This window comes from Podarcis muralis, chromosome 6 (genome assembly GCF_964188315.1).
Source record: "Podarcis muralis chromosome 6, rPodMur119.hap1.1, whole genome shotgun sequence".
Taxonomy (NCBI): Eukaryota; Metazoa; Chordata; class Lepidosauria; order Squamata; family Lacertidae; genus Podarcis; species Podarcis muralis.
The window spans coordinates 85,221,013-85,240,080 of NC_135660.1; the positions used below are offsets into that span (position 1 = coordinate 85,221,013).

Sequence of the window (19,068 nt, forward strand, 5' to 3'; positions counted from 1 at the left end):
GAGAGATTTACGCACAAAAGCGCGCAGGGTAGGCTGGGCGGAATGCCTGATCCAGCAACGGAGGGGATGCGCGGGCATTGGGCTTAAAAATAAAATAGGCGGAAGGACTTGGCCCCAGATTTTCAGGTAGGACCGGCGATAATGCAGCTCCCAGTTCTGCGCCTGGGTGAATTGTTAGCAAAAAATTGCAGCTAAGGATGAAAACGCGCCCAGCGAAGTTCGCTGCGCTCCAAAACTCCGGAGCGAGGATGCAGCGTTCCTTTTGGACTAGGAAGCGCAATGGAGATGGCAGGGACATTTCTAGGAAGGCAGGCGCCCGGGCCTCTTCCAACCGCGGCTTGCATTTCAGTGCAGGCAGTTTGCAAGGGCGCCCTGCCGGGGTGTGGTTAGCGATGGGGCTGGCCCCATCGGAGGGCTTCGCAGCCATCTTTTTGCCAGCGCTGCTGCTGTGTGGCTTGGCTTGTGCCGGATCCTGCTGCTCTAGAGTCAGTTTTCCGCTTGGAGGGTGAGTTGGTGGAAGGTTCGTGCGTAAAGGCACTTAGTTGCGCGTAGTTACGTTTCAGTTGAGGTTAAGACTGAACTGGCTGCTTAGGCTACAGTCCCTGACCCCCGCCCCTACTTTCCTGGAGAAAGCCCCGCTGCATGCAATAGGGCTTACTTCTGAGTAGACATGCTGAGGCTTCCGCTGTCGGTGACTCTTTGGGTGGTACCAGCTGGTTAGAGAACTACCAGATGTTTCTCCAGGCTGCTTGTAAAAAGAAATGCGATTCCTGGAAATGCTAGAAATCTTGCTGCCACTTCTGTAATCCTTTGCTGAACTAGTTTGGTGGTATTTTCAACTGTTGCGGGTTTGTTTTGGGTGGGGAAATGAGACGTGAGAAATACAGCTGGTCCCGAGGGTTGCATGCACGTTCACCGTTGAGCTAATGGCAGCAATATAACTTAAATTACATGAGGGCTGAGGTTCTAGGTGAAGGAAATAACTGAGCTAATTCCTTGTAATTTGGAAGATGTTTGTTTGTCCTTTAGGCGTGGCAAGATGTAAAAAGCAAAAGGCAAAAAAACCCCAAACACCCATATACATCTCCTCCGGCAGTACCGTAAAATAAACTTAACTGTTGTTACACAAACCGGCTTGCAGACTTTCAAATATTGTTTGGTGTTGGCTAAGCCTCAGGGGTTTGGGTTCCCCACAAACAAGGGACAGGCAGATCTGAATGGTCCATATCAGACTTCACACCAGGCAGTGGTTAAGGAATCTTAATTGCATGTTTGTGTGGCGGCCATTGGCAATTTATAGTTAGCAGCTGGCTAGCAATCCAGAACTGGAAACCCTAGCTTGAAATGGCTATGCAAACAATGGTTTGTGCTATTGGATAATTGACAAACCAGAACAGCTGATGGACTATAGAGCTAGGAAAGAAAGGAGGGTGATCCAGAGTGTTGTCAACACCTTCCCTTCCACATCTGAAGCTCTTTTTAGGAATTAAGGGTGCTCTTGTCTGCATGGATGCTGCACAAAGCACCCAATGAAATATTTCATTATTAGGCTGGGTTATAGCAATTGAAGTAGCTTCTGCTTCGGGGGGGATGGTGTTGTGTTTAAAGCACATGGTGCTCATTCTGTTGGCACTGGAATGCCCTGGGAAGGTGTTTCCATAATTATTTCACTACCTCTATACAGCTGTATGCTGAATTTCTTTGCCTTTAGTGTAACTAGGAGAGGAGCAATGGAGCACCTGCTGTGGGCAGATCCTAGTAAGGAGTGCAAAATAGGCATCCAATATGTTGACAGTTGATAAATTGATCCTGGATTATATCATATTTCCTTTTCATTATAAACTAATGTTCAGAACAGTAGTTGAAAATGCAAGTTCTGCTGACTCAGAGGATTAGTCCTGTTTAATGGTCCTGTTGCAGCAGTTTTTTTGCTGCCGTGCTATGTCATGAGTCAGATTCGTTTTCAACTTTGCAATCTTTCGAAACAAACAAAAGGCCTCTACACATTCCATTGGTGCAACCAGGGCAATAGCTTTTATATCTCAGTTTCTATCCAGCTTTTGGCAAAAATGCACAAGTGCTTTTTGGGAGCAAGAAAAATCACTGAGATGTGAAAAATTGAAAATTCATTGGTAGCATCCTTAAAAGCCCATGAACATTTTCATCAGTGCTACTGGCAGAAAAGGAAGCTCTCTGTGATTGCGTTGCAAATTGCAAAGATCTTCCAAAGACATTAATGGTTGTGTAATGTATTGATAGCTATTAAAAAGACATTTATCATGTAGAATTTTCTGTTCAGCCTAGAACAATAGGGCATGTTTTTGGGATGATACTGACTTGCCCGGAGGCTTACACAGTCTTGAGGTGAAGAACTTGCCTCAAGCCCTCCAGATGTTGTTGAACTCTGTTTCCCAGCAACCCCCAAAAAGCTAGGCACCAAATGGCTCCTTAAACCAGGGTTACAGTCACCAAAATGGAACGCCTAGTTGCCTTTTTGGGGCCAGATGGCTCAAAAGTCGTATTTTTCACTACAGCTTTTTGGTTCCTGAAATTCATTCTGATTGTGCAGATATAATATAACAGAATTCTACAGTGGTGTTATTAGTGTGTGAAAACAGTCAAGATCCAAGGATTCCCAGGCATGCACCTCCAGATGATGGAGACATCAGATACCATCCTGGTGCATAGGCATTTTCATTTGCTCACAAGTGGCCAATAGCCAGGCCTGGCAAATTTCAAACGCCGCTTGCAGATATTGTTGTACTGCAGTTCCCATAATCACTGACCAGTGGCCCTGCTGGCTGGTGCTAAAGGGAGTTGGAGTCATAGAATTAAAGCCCTGTAGAGTTGGAAGGGACATCAAAGGTCAACTGGTCCAACCTCCTGCAATGCAGGGATCTTAACTAGATCATACAAGACAGATAGCTATCCAACCTCTGCTTAAAAACCTCCAAGGAAGGAGCATCCACAACCTTCCTAGGGAGTCTGTTCCACTGTCAAACAGCTCTTACAGTCAGAACATTCTTCCTGAGGTCGAATAACATCTGGAGGGGCAGAGGTCCCCCACCCCAGATCTACTCCATCACTCTCTGAACTATCCCTCTGGAACTTCCTTGGTCCTTCTTTTGAAGCTCTGTAAGTTAGCAGTATTAACTGCAACTTGTGCTACTGCTACTGAAATTTGTTATCTCTTGAAGATTTACTTGCGGAGCCTAATTCTGATTTGATACACAAATAAAATCTAAAGGCTATGCCTAGCTAGCTATTACTATTTCCTCCTCCAGCTAAGTTCCATTGAAGTTTCACTGAAGACTGTATCAATGAAAGTCTGTGCAAAAAGAATAAACAGGGTTTGTCGACTTAGCAGACAAAGAATACGACTTGCTACTTTCCCCAAGGCTGAGATTTTCTAACTGGTGTGTTCCTTTAGTCCTGTTAGGTTCCTGGAAAATCTCTTGTCATGGAGCTTTAAAACATGTGGTTTTTACTGATGCTAGAAAAAACCTTTCATAAACCAGCTGTGTAGATAGTAGCAGCAAATTTATTAAACCAGGTATCACACTTATTTAAATAACACCTTTTACAGTGGCATATTTAAGATAATAATGCATTAGGAAATAAATGGGGCACTTCAAAATGGCTGCTACTATTACTCTTGATTTGTTTATCTTTGCTTAAAAGCAGCTGGCAGTAGAACCTAGATGACTCTCATAAACTAGTAAAAATTGCTATAATGAGAAACTACTTAGGTATTTTGTAAATCTAAAAGTAAAATAAAAACCTCTGGTGAGTTTAACATAGGACTTTCCATACGTTGACTCCAGCCAAGTGTTCTTTAGCTAGTCTGCAAATTGTTTCAGATGCAGCTCTGCTGGCAAATTTTCCTGACTGCTAACTTGGATAGGGACGCGGGTGGCGCTGTGGGTAAAAGCCTCAGCGCCTAGGACTTGCCGATCAAAAGGTCGGCGGTTCAAATCCCCGCGGCGGGGTGCGCTCCCGTCACTCGGTCCCAGCGCCTGCCAACCTAGCAGTTCGAAAGCACCCCCGGGTGCAAGTAGATAAATAGGGACCGCTTACTGGCGGGAAGGTAAATGGCGTTCCGTGTGCTGCGCTGGCTCGCCAGATGCAGCTTGTCACGCTGGCCACGTGACCCGGAAGTGTCTGCGGACAGCGCTGGCTCCCGGCCTCTAGAGTGAGATGAGCGCACAACCCTAGAGTCTGTCAAGACTGGCCCGTACGGGCAGGGGTACCTTTACCTTTAACTTGGATTACCTTGCAGAAAATTCTGAGTTTCAAAGTCTGGGTTCTTCCACTGACCCTCTTCCAAACAGCACACAACAGTTATGTTTAAATGTAGCCTGAGCTACCTCTTCTAGTGCATATGGTTCCCAAAAAGTTTCAGGGGGGTGGGGGGAGGGAGGGAGCAAATCAACAGCCCAAATAATTGTTTATTTGCATTAATATGTGTGAATGTGTCTCCAACAGAAAATGATCCACAGTCTGTTTCTTATAAACTGTTCTGGTGATATATTCTTGGAGAAGCACTGGAAGAGCGTTGTCAGCCAATCTGTGTGTGATTATTTCTTTGAAGCTCAGGAGAGAGCGGCCGATGTTGAAAATGTGCCTCCTGTCATCTCCACGCCTCACCACTACCTCATCAGCATCTATCGGGATAAAATATTTTTTGTGTCTGTCATACAGACAGAAGTGCCACCACTCTTTGTCATTGAATTCCTTCACCGTGTAGCAGACACTTTTCAGGTTAGTCTGTGGAGCAATTGTAAGGTTTCGGAGGGGAAACGAAGGTCTAATTCCTACGAGTTGTGGGCCTTGGGGAAGTTCTTAGCCAGGCATAGGCAAACTCTGCCCTCCAGATGTTTTGGGACTACAATTCCCATCATCCCTGACCACTGGTCCTGTTAGCTAGGGATGATGGGAGTTGTAGGGAGGGCCGAGTTTGCCTATGCCTGTTCTTAGCCATGTGAGCATTCCACAGGGTGCTCAGTTGCGTTTAAATACACTAGTCACATGCTCTGGCCTGTTTGCCTGGAGCAGGCTTCCTCAGCCTCGGCCGTTCAGATGTTTTTGGCCTACAACTCCCATGATCTCTAGCGAGCAGGACCAGTGGTCAGGGATAATGGGAATTGTAGTCTCAAAACATCTGGAGGAAGCCTGGCCTGGAGGATTCCTCTCCCACTTTTATATACAACAAGCATTTAACTTTTAGAAATGCTTTGTTTTGTACAATTAACTAGTAATGTAATGAATTAGCACAGAGTGGGTGAAATTGGGTTACTAGAATAGAAATAATTTTAGTCAAATACAAAAACAAAAGTGATAGCTTTTTTATTGAGAGGGGCTATTGCTAAGAGGAGCATCTATCTATATTAGGGGTGGCCAGACTTGGGCAGATGGGAAAGCCAGCTCACCTGAGAATTATAGGCACCACTCTAATGTCACGGGTGGGTTGCCCTGCCCACCTGTCAAAATTATTTGCAGTCCCATCTGAGCATGGGAGAGCAGGGAAACAAGTGGACACCAGCTCTGGCAAGGACTGCTCCATTGCATTGCAATGGAGAAAAAATACCAGGTCTGCTTGCTTTTGCTGCACTCAGCAATTCATCTTAAGTGTGGTTCAAAAAGCTTGCAGAGCATTAGGCTGTGGCAGTTGCTGAATAGAACATGGTTTTTAAGTGAAGGAAAAGCTTTTAACTGGAATAAATCGCCTCCTTTGCATCCTCTCCTTGGTTTAGGATTACTTTGGAGAGTGCTCAGAGACTGCAATTAAAGACAATGTTGTTATTGTCTATGAGCTTCTTGAAGAAATGCTGGACAATGGCTTTCCTCTGGCAACAGAATCCAACATCCTGAAAGAGCTCATTAAACCTCCCACGATCCTGCGCTCCGTTGTCAACTCCATCACAGGTACCACGACAGCTTCCAAACGCAACTTGTTCTTGAAATTAAAGGCTTGACCACTTTGTGCTTCTCCAAATTTCTGTTGGTTTGTGCAAATTCAGGAAGAGGAAACTTCGAATGTTTCTTAAGTTTCTGAGCTATGAGAGCAGGATCAGATAACATGCACTCCGCCTTGGAGAAACTGGCTGGGGCTGATGAGATTTACATCAGCCGTGTTGGCTGCTCCTGCAAAAGAGGGCCAGGCCTCTTATCCCGTGACTGCTAAATTTATCCAGCATCTTCATTTGCTTAGCGGGGGCTTTGTCAAAGAACTATGTAGTATTTACCAGACCAGCCTATCCACTTGCTTGTTGACACTGTCAAATCACTCCAGATGGCACTGAGGCTAGGGCTGGGCGATATATCGATATATAGTTCAAAACGAGTTTCATGAATCGGTTTTATCATTTTTGACCTGGCAATACATCATGAATTGTGATGTATGTGTGTGCTATGTAAAAATCAAAAAGTGGGAAACACCGTGAAGCCAGCCAGTTCTCTACATAGCTCCATCCTTGATACATCAAGATGTGTAGCTGGTTATATATCGCAGTGTTGAAAACCAGATATCGCCCAGCCCTGGCTGAAGCAAGATTTTCCTTGTTGGTTCTTCTGCAAAGATTATTCGTCCATATATACGTTGGGGAAATTGGTGCACAGTGCCTTTAAAGATAATGTATGCTTTGTTCCAGTTTACCTTGGACAGATGTTAAGCTAATTGGCATGTAGCTTCCTGAATCCCTTGTTAAAATCAGCATTACGTTGCCAACTTTCCAGTCATTCAGTAAGGAGGGTGGTGTTGTGTGTGTGTGACAGGTTTTTTTCTTTTCTTAGGATATTGATTTCTTACTGGTTTCTTTTGGCTATTCTTGTATTTCCAAGGCAGCAGCAATGTGGGTGATACTCTTCCAACTGGGCAGCTGTCAAACATTCCCTGGAGAAGAGCAGGAGTAAAGTACACCAACAATGAAGCTTACTTCGATGTGATTGAAGAAATAGATGCCATTATAGACAAATCTGGTACGAGGCTTTCAAATGTGTGTTCTTATCCTTGGCAGAGTGAAATGGAAGAGTTAGAGCTGGGGTAGTGCTTCACGAATAGTCTTCAGTAATATCTTTTATATCGTAGCTTGGATTTCGAAGTGCTCAGTGAAATTTGAGATCTCAGTAAGCCCACCTTACAGGGTTGTTGTAATGTCAATATTAACTACTCACATGTTATGAAAGGGGGCCAAGGCCGAAACTGAATGACTTTCTTAAGACCGCTTAATGAGGTCATGGGAGGAACAAGATTTGGAAATGGCACAGCTTGTTCTTCCAGCAGCTATGCCACAGTTGCTAAAAAACATCTTCAGTTGTTGTGGCAATTCAAAAACATATATCCCGAGGGCAAATAATATCCAATGAACTGAAGTCTCCCTGAAGCACATTAAATTAGTTTATTCACCTGCATGGTGCAAATGACTCCTTAAGGTGTGATCTGCTGAATCCTCTTTTAAGAGATCGCTCGGTGATCTTTCCTTCCTCTCTGCCAGGCTCCACGGTCTTTGCAGAAATTCAAGGGGTCATTGATGCCTGCATCAAACTCTCGGGGATGCCTGATCTTTCACTTTCTTTTATGGTAAGTCGCGTTTTCGTTTATAGTGTGTGTGCATGTTCATTCTAAATAGAAGTAGAGGTCTGCATTCACCTGAACGCAAATAGAACCCTCCGTACAATCGTGGATCCTCAAGCAGCTGATTGGTGCTGTCAGCGAGTTCCGCTTGGAAAAAACCAGTCAGGATCTCACTTTGGTTCCTGATTGGTCTTTTGTAGAGCCATGTAGACATATGATATCAGGTGTGGGAGCAGGTGGGCATGGTTTGTGGGGAAACTGCCCAAATTACTATTATTATTATTAGTAGTAGTAGTAGTAGTAGTAGTAGTAGTAATTTCTATACCTCCCTTCATCCAATGATGACAGGTTGGGTTGCAGTATAAATTGAGGCCCAGGCTGGGCTTAATCAGGCTTATGGTCCAAAGGTTCCCCCATCCCTGCCTTAAATAACTGAATAAGAGGAATTAAAGTAATTGTGCAGGAGAGGGACCCGCTATCCCAGCACTAGCCGTGTTGGACAGACTCCCAGCACTGTGTCCTTTGCCTTGTTACTGTTGCTTCCAGTTGCTCTGGCCAGCCTAAATCTGGGTGAGTGAAGTACCCATGATTTAGATTATTCAACCCATGAGAAGGGGACCTCCGTCTAAGCTCCTAGTCTGCACCACTCAAGCATCAGCCTGCCTTTCCCCCTACCTCCTGTTAACTTAAAACCGGTACAGTGGTACCTCGGGTTAAGTACTTAATTCATTCCGGAGGTCCGTTCTTAACCTGAAACTGTTCCTAACCTGAAGCACCACTTTAGCTAATGGGGCCGCGCCGCAGGAGCACGATTTCTGTTCTCATCCTGAAGCAAAGTTCTTAACCTGAAGCATTATTTCTGGGTTAGCGGAGTCTCTAACCTGAAGCGTATGTAACCTGAAGCGTATGTAACCCGAGGTACCACTGTAATGTATTTCAAGCAGTCAGGGCAGTGTGGAGGGAGCCCTGTCCCTGGGTGGCAGAGAATCCTGCTGTGCCTCAAATTCTAAATGCAGTAAGTTCATTAAAGAAGGGAAAATATATGAAAGGCAGTGAGTATTATTTATTTAAGCACCAACGTGCACAGTTGTGTACAGAGAGTCACTTTGGGGCTCCATGAAGTGCCCAGAAAAAAAGGAGAAAATAACTTGGGAAGGAAATGTGTAAACAGCCTAGGGGTGATCCACTGGCAAAGGCTAACTGAAGCATTTGCAAGCTGCATGTAGGGAATGAGTATTATAAGCTCCAGGAATCACCTTGAAGGTGAGGAGGGAAATATGTGTGTTATGTGACACAGAGGGACTCAGGTCTATCACAGTTTGTGTGCGTGGTTTATACACAAATGAACGTGAGGGATAGATGTTGGCTCTTGAGAGTTGAAGCACGGCACTCATCCAAAAGCATTAATCATTAACTAGTGCAATCCTATTCATGTTGACTCAAAAGAAAGTCCCACTTAACCCTAAATTAGTTTGCATAGGCTTGCGGCTATTGTCTCCTCCTATCTTCCAAAAACCTTATTAGTTGGCACATGGCAGTGACTTGCCAAATAACAAGGCAGTGAGTTTAACTGGGCCAGGTTTTGAAAATCTCTAGATTTGCCAACATCAACGTATTCTAATGAATATGAGGGGGAAACATTGTGACGCTCCAGTATGAATAATGAAATCCTAAAACTGCAGAGTTGGAAAGAACCCTTAGGTCATCTAGTCAATATTTAGTATAACTGAGAAAGTGTTTATCTTGATTCACCTTCTATAGAATCCAAGACTCCTGGATGATGTGAGCTTTCACCCCTGTATTCGATTCAAGCGCTGGGAGTCGGAAAGAGTGCTCTCCTTCATTCCCCCAGATGGAAACTTCAGATTGATTTCCTATCGAGTCAGCTCACAAAAGTAAGTCTGAAGATGAGGGGCTGTGTATATACACAACAGTTGTCTTTGCTGTCATCCGCGATCCTGTTAAACTCTCTCTAATCTTTTCATTGGTGCCGTACGCATGCTGATACCTTTCTGTAACCTCCGTAGGACAGGTCTTAGAAACACGGGCTAATATTGCTTATTATTTCTGTGCCGAACAAAAGCTGAGCATCTGTGTGTGCAAAAAATTAGGCAAATCCTTACCCACAGACTCAGAAGTGAGGATCCCATAGTTTGCTGAAAGCCAGTTTACACTGTTGATGAAGAAAATGACACACTCTCTCCAGTTCACATACCCATTCACCTGTTGTCAAATGAGGGCGGGTGACATTTTGGTGGGTTGTCCGTCCGTCCCCCCCCCCCCCCCCAATTTAGGGGTAAATTATTTTTAAAGTCTAGGATTTTTTTTTACCAATGGTGGGAGTGCCTGGCTTTTTCTCTAACGGTAATGGAGGTTCTTTTGGTGACTGCCATTGCCACCCTCCATGGCGTGTATGTGGGTTACTCAGGGAGGTGGATGGCAGTCACTGAGACAAACTCCTTTTGTTGTTATTTTAAAAAGCGGGGAAATCTGTTAGTAAGCCAACCCCAGCTACGCAGAACAGTTCTATGGCAGAACATTGCCAAGATTCAAAGCCATTTAGGAGTTTGTCTAGTAGTTATCTTGCGGCAATCTCTCATGTCCATTAAGTATAACTGTACATTGTGTTTCTTATTATTCGTTTCTACTGTTTTATTGACTTATTGCATAACATTGTATATATTGTATAACATACTCTGTTCTGAAGGGGAGAAGGTCATGGCTGCCTGGTAGTGGGCCCCAGCCAGCAAAATGGCTGGGACAGGTTCCAGAGTGGGGGATGCACTGGGACACCTGGACTTAGTGATCACGGGTAGGAGGAGTAGTTACGCTAGGACCAGACCATGTCATTGCTGAGGAGGCAGGTTTAGTTGTTGTTTGAAGACTATCCCAGCCTCCAGATCTGGCCTTGAGCAGGATACTGGAATCAACAAGGGAGACCTACATGACCCTAAGGTGCTGCTGTGCAATGCCAGGTCAAGGATTCAGAAGACCACCGTCATCCACAACTTGATCGTGGATGGAGGACTTGACCTGGCATGTGTAACAGACACTTGGTTGGACGAGGCAGATGGACCTGTTCTTGCTGCTGCTTGTCCACCAGGTTTCTCTTATGCACAGCAACCCAGGTCATATGGGTGGGGGGGGGTTTGCAGTGGTTTTTAGGAAGTCATTAATTTGCATCAGGTGTCCTAGTTGGAAGACCAAGTTTTCTGAGTGCATGTTCTGGAAGTTTGGCAATTGGGGCAGTATGGGATTCCTTTTGGTGTACTGACCTCCCCGCTGCATCAACGATTCTCTCCCTGAGCTGATTCAGGTCATGACAGATGTTCTGCTAGAGACACCTAGTTTGGTTGTCCTAGGGAATTCTAACATCCATGCCGACACGACCTTACAAGGGGCTGCTCGGGACTTCGTGGAAAGCGTGGCCTCCATGGGGCTGTCCCTGAATAAGTTTGGCCCAACTCATAGCTGCAGAAATGCCTTAGATCTGGGTGGGAAAGAGAATGGAGGGGCTGTAAGGCAAACTAGATTTGGGCTTGATTTATAATGCAGGGAGAGAGAATCATAGAATTGTAGAGTTGGAAGGGACCCTGAGGATCATCTAGTCCAACCCCGTGCAATGCAGGAATATGCCGCTGTCCCTTATGGAGGATCGAACTTGTAACCTTGGCATTATCAGCACCATGATCTAACCAACTGAGCTATCTAGGGAGTGGAAGTGGAGCCTCTACTTCCCAATGTGTAAAACAGCATCTCATATTTGATATGTGCCCACACGGTTAATGACTGCATTTAATCTCCTTTTTGAATGTATAGTTTGGTGGCCATCCCAGTATACGTGAAGCATGCGATTGGCTTCAAGGACAACTCGTCTTCGGGAAGGTTCGATGTCACAATTGGGCCCAAACAGAACATGGGGAAGACGGTGGAAGGAGTCCTCATGACCGTTCACATGCCAAAAGCGGTGCTCAACGTGAACCTTACAGCCACACAAGGCAACCACACGTTTGATCCTGTCACCAAAGTAAGTCCTGTTGTCCTCTGTGGGTTCTATAGCCCACCTTTTGTATAATTTAGAGGGCCTTGCTCCAATGAAATGAAAAGAGGGGTGATGCCTGCCATGTGTAACAGAGCATTGGACCAATTCATATGGCTGCTTGGCCTTCTCTAATCTCTGCTTAAGTGTGCTGACCTTTGACTGCCTTATGGGATGCTGGGAACACGTGACAAGACACCTTTGGGTTGTATTCAGGACTGTGCAAGCAGCATTCTGCTTATGCAACAGGACCCCCCACTTCCTCCCTTTTCCCTGTGCATCCCCCAAAATCTCCATCCAGGGAGTGCATGGGGGGCGGGCTTCAGAGGAGAGGAGATAAGGGAGAAGTTCCATTGCGCAAGTGGAAATCGGCAGCCTAGGATACAAGCTCACGCCTCATACTTGAGCTTTCCTTGCTGTTTCACACAACTGCTTTACTTGAATACAGCCTTGCCAGTGTGAGCTAAATGCCCTGTCATCACACACACACACACACACACACTTACCTAACACAGGGATGTTGCAAGTGTAGCCCTGGCTCATGGTTCTTGAGCAAATGATTAGAAAGAGCCAGGTTAATGACACTCGAGAATTGCACAGAATTTGGAGTCCTGTAAATCTTTCACTCGAAAGGGTAAGGCCTCGTGACCATTGTCTTCCCTGCACATCCCACTGGCTCCTCATTTTTCTGATTTCTTTGCCGGCCAGAAACATTGCAAAAACAGCTGGGTGCAGAATAAAACCCCAAGATTGCTTATTGTGCACGAATGTCCTCAAATGGATATTAATTAGGGTAGTTATTTTGCATTCCATTTGCCTCGACTGAAACAAATGTTTCTGGCCAGCTTTTCTCCCTCAGTTTGTCCTATTAAGGTTACAGTCCCAAGTACCCGATTTAGCAGTAAATCCCACTGAACTGTGAGGCTTACTTCTGAGTAAACATGGGTAGGATTAGGGTGTGAGGCTGCATTCATGCACATGAGCCCTTGTAAATCCTGCTCAAACAAACAAAGCATTCCTTCCAAGCAAACAGGGTTAGGGGGTGAGGATCAGGCTCGTTCTTGGAAAGAGCCCCAGTGGAAGAATATTCTGTTGCTTTCTTTCCCTCGTTTCTGTTGCTTTTTGGTTTAGAAATGTAGGTTAGGAGCTTGCTGGCAGCAACAAAGCCATTTGCTTCAGGATCCTGTCCAGCTTTTGCAAAACAGTTTTCTCTGTTTTTGCCCTGCTCGAAAGAGCAGTTGCTGCATCGCGAGAAAGCCGCAAGCCGGTTCAAAACTTCCTGGAAGTGGGGCAGGGTGCCTTAGCCAGTTATTTAAATCTCATCTTCTGCACATGCACACTATAATATGGGGGTGACAATGTTGACTTTGTTCACAGGAAAAGCAGTTTGGAAAGGCACTGTTACCACTACTGTTTGTTGTTTAGGTCTTAACATGGGATGTTGGCAAAATCGCCCCGCAGAAGCTGCCCAGCCTTAAAGGGGTGGTGAATTTGCAGTCTGGAGCGCCCAAGCCAGAAGAAAACCCCAACCTGAATGTTCAGTTCAAGATACAGCAGCTGGCTATTTCAGGTAAGGTGCTTATCCCATTGGCCTGGAGCAGGACTTAGCGATGAATTTCTCTCCCAAACTTCAGGGAACACGCAGCCGGTTGGGGTGAACTGAAGACTTCAGTAGCATATTTCAGTTCTTGAAGGCGACATGCTTAGAGAGATTGGCCAGTTCCTGAGTTTCAGCTCACAAGCACAGCCAAGGAGCAGGAGAGGGGCTAGCTTTCTCACCATGCCGTGGCTCCCAAAGTACATGGTGGGACAAACAGAAGGGGCAGCAAACTGCAAAACAGATGTAGCTCTCACCAGCTCCCCCTTGCCACTTTCTCTCATACAAGAGAGATTGTAGTGTATGATGACGTAAAAACACTACAGAGGAAAAAGTATTTTTATAAGGAGATGATGTTTGCGTGAAGTTTGGGTTTAATTCTGAAATCACTGGGCTGACTGTTTTTGAGAAACCTGCTGCAGCTCGAGCTTTTTTAAATAAAAATAAAAAATCTGATTTAAATCAGTATCTAAAAGTATCCACCTGCAATAAAGGCCGTCCCCTCTACCTCTTATGAACTTTAAATAAGTTTTGCATTTCTGCATACTGCAGAGTTCATCTGAACATGTTGACCTGGCCTCCTTGTTCCTTAGCAGTCCCATTTTGGCTCCAGTCCTGTCGATAATCAGTCACCCAGGTTTGCTATTAGAGGAAGGAGCTGTCTGTTTGGCTGTGTGTGGCCTCAGAGCCCTGCTTAACATTTTACCGTGTTCATATTTTAGTGGGGTGGTTCAGAATTTGTCCTTCTATAATATTGCAAGATGAGCACTTATAGACAAGATTTTATCTTTGTGATGTTTGGAATTCTGCATGTTTTAGTAACTAAGTTATAGTGTGACATCTTTTATAGCAAGCGACAAATGCAATGAATAATAGCAGCAGCAGCAGCATCTATCTCCATGTCTAGCAAAAGGAGGCCAATTTGAACAAATTCAGCTGTTCATGGTGCAGAATTGTAACCTGAAATTGACACATACCCAGTTGAGCTTTCCCACGCTGATGCTCTCTAGTTATTTTGGACAACAATGCCCATTATCTCTTACCGCCGATTATGGCTGATGGGTATCCAACAACTGGAGGGCACCAGCTTGGGGAAATAAAGCTCATTCCAAGTTATATCTCCTATAAATTGGGAAACTGGCTACTCTGAAGGACTGACTTGCTGTCAGTAGTTGTGCTAAACAGATTTTTTCATGAGGGGGTTCCTCCATTGTAAGAGCTGGACTCTGTTTAAAGATTGTGTCCCTAAAACCTACCTTGTTCCTTATTTCAGGGTTAAAAGTAAACCGCCTTGACATGTACGGAGAAAAGTACAAACCGTTTAAAGGTGTGAAGTACATCACAAAAGCAGGGAAATTCCAAGTGCGAACATGAGACACAAGATCCCTGCTTTCTTGGCAGATCAATTCTTGGGATTCCCCCACCCCAGTTGAGGGGAAACAAGATGACTTGGTGACTCCAGTTACACTAGATGCCAGTTTTAACAGTTCCTATTGATTAGACTCATTCCCATGCACTACACCTCTTCAAATTAAATCATAGTTTAAATAGGTCTTTATATATGGCTTTGAAATTAACTTTCTGTAACAGTTCCCTTTTGTGGGCTGATTGGTTAAATGACTTGTGATTGCAACTGAGGACTGTCTGCAGAGCCAGCTAACACGTTACACTGCCAAGCAAACTACCAAAGCACAAGAGGAATGCAGGAACTTTTGGACACACACTTTGGGACATCGCTGAAGGTAACTGACATTCTTCTTATAGCCTGTTGGAAAGATTATTAGGGCATGTCACTTTCTAAATCCTATTCAGAAACAAAAGGGAGGGGGGCAGAGGGCACAGTCCTCTGGCCAGAGGGATCTTCAGTGGTACGAACAAGGCTTCCCCTGCAATGTTTACAACATGCTGCCTTTCAAACCTAAACTGTTTTTTGCCTTACAAGCTTGTGCATTCAGCAGACAATCTGTAGCCAATTCTGGATTTTCTACAACTTGCTTTACTTTGAAGGTGAAAAATGTATGGTAGTGGAGTCTTTGCATTGTCCCAATAGGTGCCACCACTTTGGAAAGTTCCCCCCCCCCCCTCTACGCAATTTGTTTGTGCCATGCAAACCTCAAGAGCAGCTTAACAAGGTTGTACTATTTGTAATGAAATAAAAGGGAATTCAGCTGTACTGCCTTGTCAATTGAGTTACTGAAATGCGTACACAATGAGCTTTCATTAAATGGTCGTGCATTTAGTGCTGGCACTACTGTGCCAAACAGCCTATATTCAATGAGCAAAGTCATATCCCCTTCAAACCTGAAAATACTGACCTAAGTGGACTTTTTATACAAATGCATTTTATTTTGTTTGAACAGAACAAAGAAGGTTGAAAATATTAGCATATACAACAAAATTCTGGTTTATAAACAAAGGTATTTAGTGGCAAAATGCTCCTAACTGACATTCAAGTTTGCTTCATCTTAGGTCTGATGAACAAGTGTTCAGGAAAGCATAAATTGCATAAAGTGTGGAGGATATTAACTTCTATAAAAGACTTTAGAACTTAGTAAAACATTCTGAAGAAATATCCAAGGCAAATATGAGTCAGAGCTTTCCTTCAAACATTCCTTAACAAAAAGCAGTCTTTGGTATAAACCGTCATGTAATTAAAGGCATTAGTAATATTGCATTAATACAAAGTCAAGCTATTAAATGGTGATGGTTTTAAAAGCTCGTGATGAAAAGGCTGGACTATATGTTGGTAAAAGACATTCAAAGTCTCCTCTTCCTGCTGAGTTCATGCAAACCAAGCAAAGGCAACAAGGCATCCAGACTAAGGCTGTGATGTTCCCTTTCATCTTCTGGTTGTGGCTACTTATTGCCAGAAACCTATGTGACAATTTTGAGTACCGCGCAGTCACTAAGTATTCTGGAAAAGGTGGGCAAGCAAATTCCCTTGCTCTAGGCAGTTGTAAAGAAGTCATTAAAAGGTCATTTCTGTTTTGTTTTTGTTTTTTAAATCCCTTTTAAATTGCACCAGAAAGAGGGGGCACAGAAGTTAAGTTTAAAGAAACTTTTAGCAGGTAAACAAGTGCCGCCTCTTAGCACTTCTGTAGGTCTCCTGAGCATGAACTTCTGTTGCGTGACAGCACAGGGGCACTGCAGCATCAGTACATAACTTATTTGCAAATACACAAGCAATTCAGAAGTAGGACTAGTGATTTGCGCAGGAACATCGCCCTGCAAAAGACAAGAGGTGCTCTTTCATTAGTGTCAATGGCGCTTCTGCGAGAGGTATCTCTGATGCACGGGGCCCTAAATTATCTGCTCTGTGCAACTGCAGAAGACAACGGTGTGTAGATCAGTACAAAAATAAAGTCATACTACTTCAGCACTAAGCATCCTAGTTTCCCTACCATGGTTGAAAGAGAACATTCCATTTGCCAGCCGATTCAACTGATGAGCACTGGATTTGAGGAGCGTTTCACTGTGTAAAAGCCCAAAGTGATCATTATTTGTGTTACCTCATAGGAGACGTTCCGCTTTCGTACCTTCTCCAACACATCCCAATGGTGATTGGCTAGAACAGAGAAAGAACTGTTCCGCTGCTAAAGCAAGCAGGATAATCAAAACAAAACCTGATATAAACACACATTTTTGTCCTATGGGTACAATTAAAAAAAGGACAGGGAGGAGAAGCAAGACATAGCCTCATGCCAGTGGGAACAGGCTGAAATATAATTTAAAACTCACCCAGCTGTTTTGTTCCTGACCAAAGAGTAAGGGATGCTGCATAATCTCTCCCTGCTCCCTCTCAATTTAATGCTCCAAACGGTTATTAGTGGTCAGTTTCATCACCAATAAGGTGTTGAACTGACTAATGGCAGCTACTCCCAGATTTTGATGGCTTTGAGATCACTATTGGGCAGAACAACGAGCAGCAGCAGCTTTTGAACACAGCACCTCTTCCCTTACAGCAAGGGAAAACTTTTGAAAGAAATGAAACAAACTCAGTAACACACTGGTTTTAAACAAGTTAGAGGAAAGGGAGCAGAAAACGAAAGTGCTGGACTGTTCTGTCTTCTGATTGTCCCTCACAATAAACAGCTAAGCAAACCAGCTTCCCAGAGTTTTCATCCATGCTAAAGTGAAATCTGCATATACTGCCTCTCCTACAAAACCACTGGAATATATGCTGCCAAACAGGGAAGGGGAACTGAGGTTACAGAGTTCATGAAAACGGGAGATATAAAAAACCCTCAAAAGCAAAGAGAGAAAAGCTTGTCGTTGTGGAAGCTAATTGTGGTGAGGTTAGATACCAAAGGTAGCTCAGCACACTTATGAAAGCCCTTAAGAGAGGGAGTTCCAGGGGAGGGGGCTAGTTTTAATCGCTCAAGCACCTTTTGGCTGTTAACAGAATTCTCTTTGCTCCAACAAAGGGGTTTTCTATTAAAAAAAAATATATGCTTAGGGAAAAGGCAGCGCTCTACTGGTACCAAGGAGTTTTCCTGACCCAGCGTAGAGTGAATCCAGCATCTGTTCTTATTTTAATGGAGGCGGCCTCAGCTTCCCGAACTGTTTCCTTGACAGATTGCATAAGGTTCTGGGCGTTGTGAACCAACATCTCCGTGGCCTGCAGAAGAGAGAGTGGTTTGAAAGCACTTTTTAAAATACAGTGGTACCTTGGGTTACATACACTTCGGGTTTACATACGCTTCAGGTTACAGACCCCGCTAACCCAGAAATAGTACCTTGGGTTAAGAACTTTGCTTCAGGATGAGAACAGAAATTGTGCAGCGGCGGCAAGAGGCCCCATTAGCTAAAGTGGTGCTTCAGGTTAAGAACAGTTTCAGGTTAAGAACAGACCTCCGGAATGAATTAAGTACTTAACCCGAGGTACCACTGTATATATAAAAATAACACAGGCATTTTCAGATGACAACCTGAGAGGCATGGCTCATTTTTAGAATAAAGAGCAACAACAAAAGAGGCTGAACTGGCAGCAAGCCCATTCCAGTATGTGGGCATCTAACAAGGTCTCAAGAACTTCATGCTAATATTTAAAACCTGGCTTTTAATCAAGGGAGAGGCATCTGAAGACAAGCTGTGTGCTTCAACAGTATCAATCCAATGTCCAACCTGAAAATCATGATTCTCAAGCACCACGCGCAGCCCAAATGACACCAAGTATGCAAACATCTGACAGAGATGTTTTTATTTTAGTGGAATTTTCCACTCGGCCTCCCTGTGCTCCCTAACAGGAGCTGGAGTGCAGCAACATCGGGGGGTGGGGGGGAGACCACATCGACTACCTTGCCATAGACTATTCTGGAAAATGCCATCTGTAGCCTCCAACTGTTTTGCCCTATATGTGCCAACACAAGCTCTTAGCTGCACATAGTGATCTCCGACTGTGCTGGCAGTGATTGGGACATTCACATCCAACAGGGTAAGAGTGCTGAGAGAGATGTTCATGGGATGTACAGTCAGCTTCTGCTCTAACCCCTCTGCAGCTAGCTTTGCAAAAGTATTTCATGGAAGGGACCCTGAGGATCATCCAGTCCAACCCGCTGCAATGCAGGAATCTCAGCAAAAGCATCCAGGAGAGATGGGTGCCCATTCACTTGCCTTACTTTAAAAAAAGAACAACAACATGCATCTGTAAGAAGAGCCCTGGGGGGGGGGGGTTGGGAAAGGCCCATCTTCTCCAACTTCCAGCACCCAGGTAGAGAAGCCCATAGGTGAGGCATGAAGAAACAGTCCCAATCTCTGTTGACAGCCTGGATCCCACCCCAGGAATTTAGAGGTACATTGCCTATGAAAATGGAGTCCCTTAACACAGCTAGCAGCCATGAGGATCGGTCCTTCGGGCAT

At 44.5% G+C, this 19,068-nt stretch overlaps 2 protein-coding genes across 6 annotated transcripts in view; one reads left to right on the forward strand and one right to left on the reverse strand.

Annotated features, from left to right (window-relative positions):
- Window positions 1-4: 4 nt before the first annotated feature.
- Window positions 5-16,203, forward strand: AP3M1 (adaptor related protein complex 3 subunit mu 1). 2 transcript variants are annotated; one of them, XM_028729083.2, is made up of 9 exons: window positions 5-126; window positions 4,486-4,761; window positions 5,754-5,925; window positions 6,841-6,978; window positions 7,494-7,579; window positions 9,335-9,468; window positions 11,393-11,600; window positions 13,038-13,182; window positions 14,483-16,203. In XM_028729083.2, exons 2-9 carry the CDS (start codon window positions 4,489-4,491, stop codon window positions 14,581-14,583), a joined length of 1,257 nt encoding a protein of 418 aa, XP_028584916.1. In that variant the 5' UTR covers window positions 5-126; window positions 4,486-4,488; the 3' UTR covers window positions 14,584-16,203. The 2 variants fall into 2 exon arrangements, with proteins under 2 accessions (XP_028584916.1, XP_028584915.1); XM_028729082.2 differs by lacking the exon at window positions 5-126 and adding an exon at window positions 379-505.
- Window positions 15,287-19,068, reverse strand: part of VCL (vinculin) — an 87,921-nt gene continuing 84,139 nt past the window's right edge. For all 4 annotated transcript variants that reach the window (XM_077930648.1, XM_028729081.2, XM_077930649.1 and 1 more), the window contains one exon: window positions 15,287-17,827. In XM_077930648.1, the coding sequence (XP_077786774.1) occupies window positions 17,681-17,827 (147 nt within the window). In that variant the 3' untranslated portion in view covers window positions 15,287-17,680. The remainder of the gene's footprint in view (window positions 17,828-19,068) is intronic.

What these genes read in the sequence shown, in the direction of transcription:
- AP3M1 (XM_028729083.2), top strand. Translation starts at nt 4,489, where the DNA reads ATGATCCACAGTCTGTTTCTTATAAACTGTTCTGGTGATATATTCTTG. An exon ending in CGTTGTCAACTCCATCACAG is followed by an intron (nt 5,926 to 6,840) that starts GTACCACGACAG and finishes TGTATTTCCAAG; the next exon opens with GCAGCAGCAATGTGGGTGAT. An exon ending in ACAGCAGCTGGCTATTTCAG is followed by an intron (nt 13,183 to 14,482) that starts GTAAGGTGCTTA and finishes TCCTTATTTCAG; the next exon opens with GGTTAAAAGTAAACCGCCTT.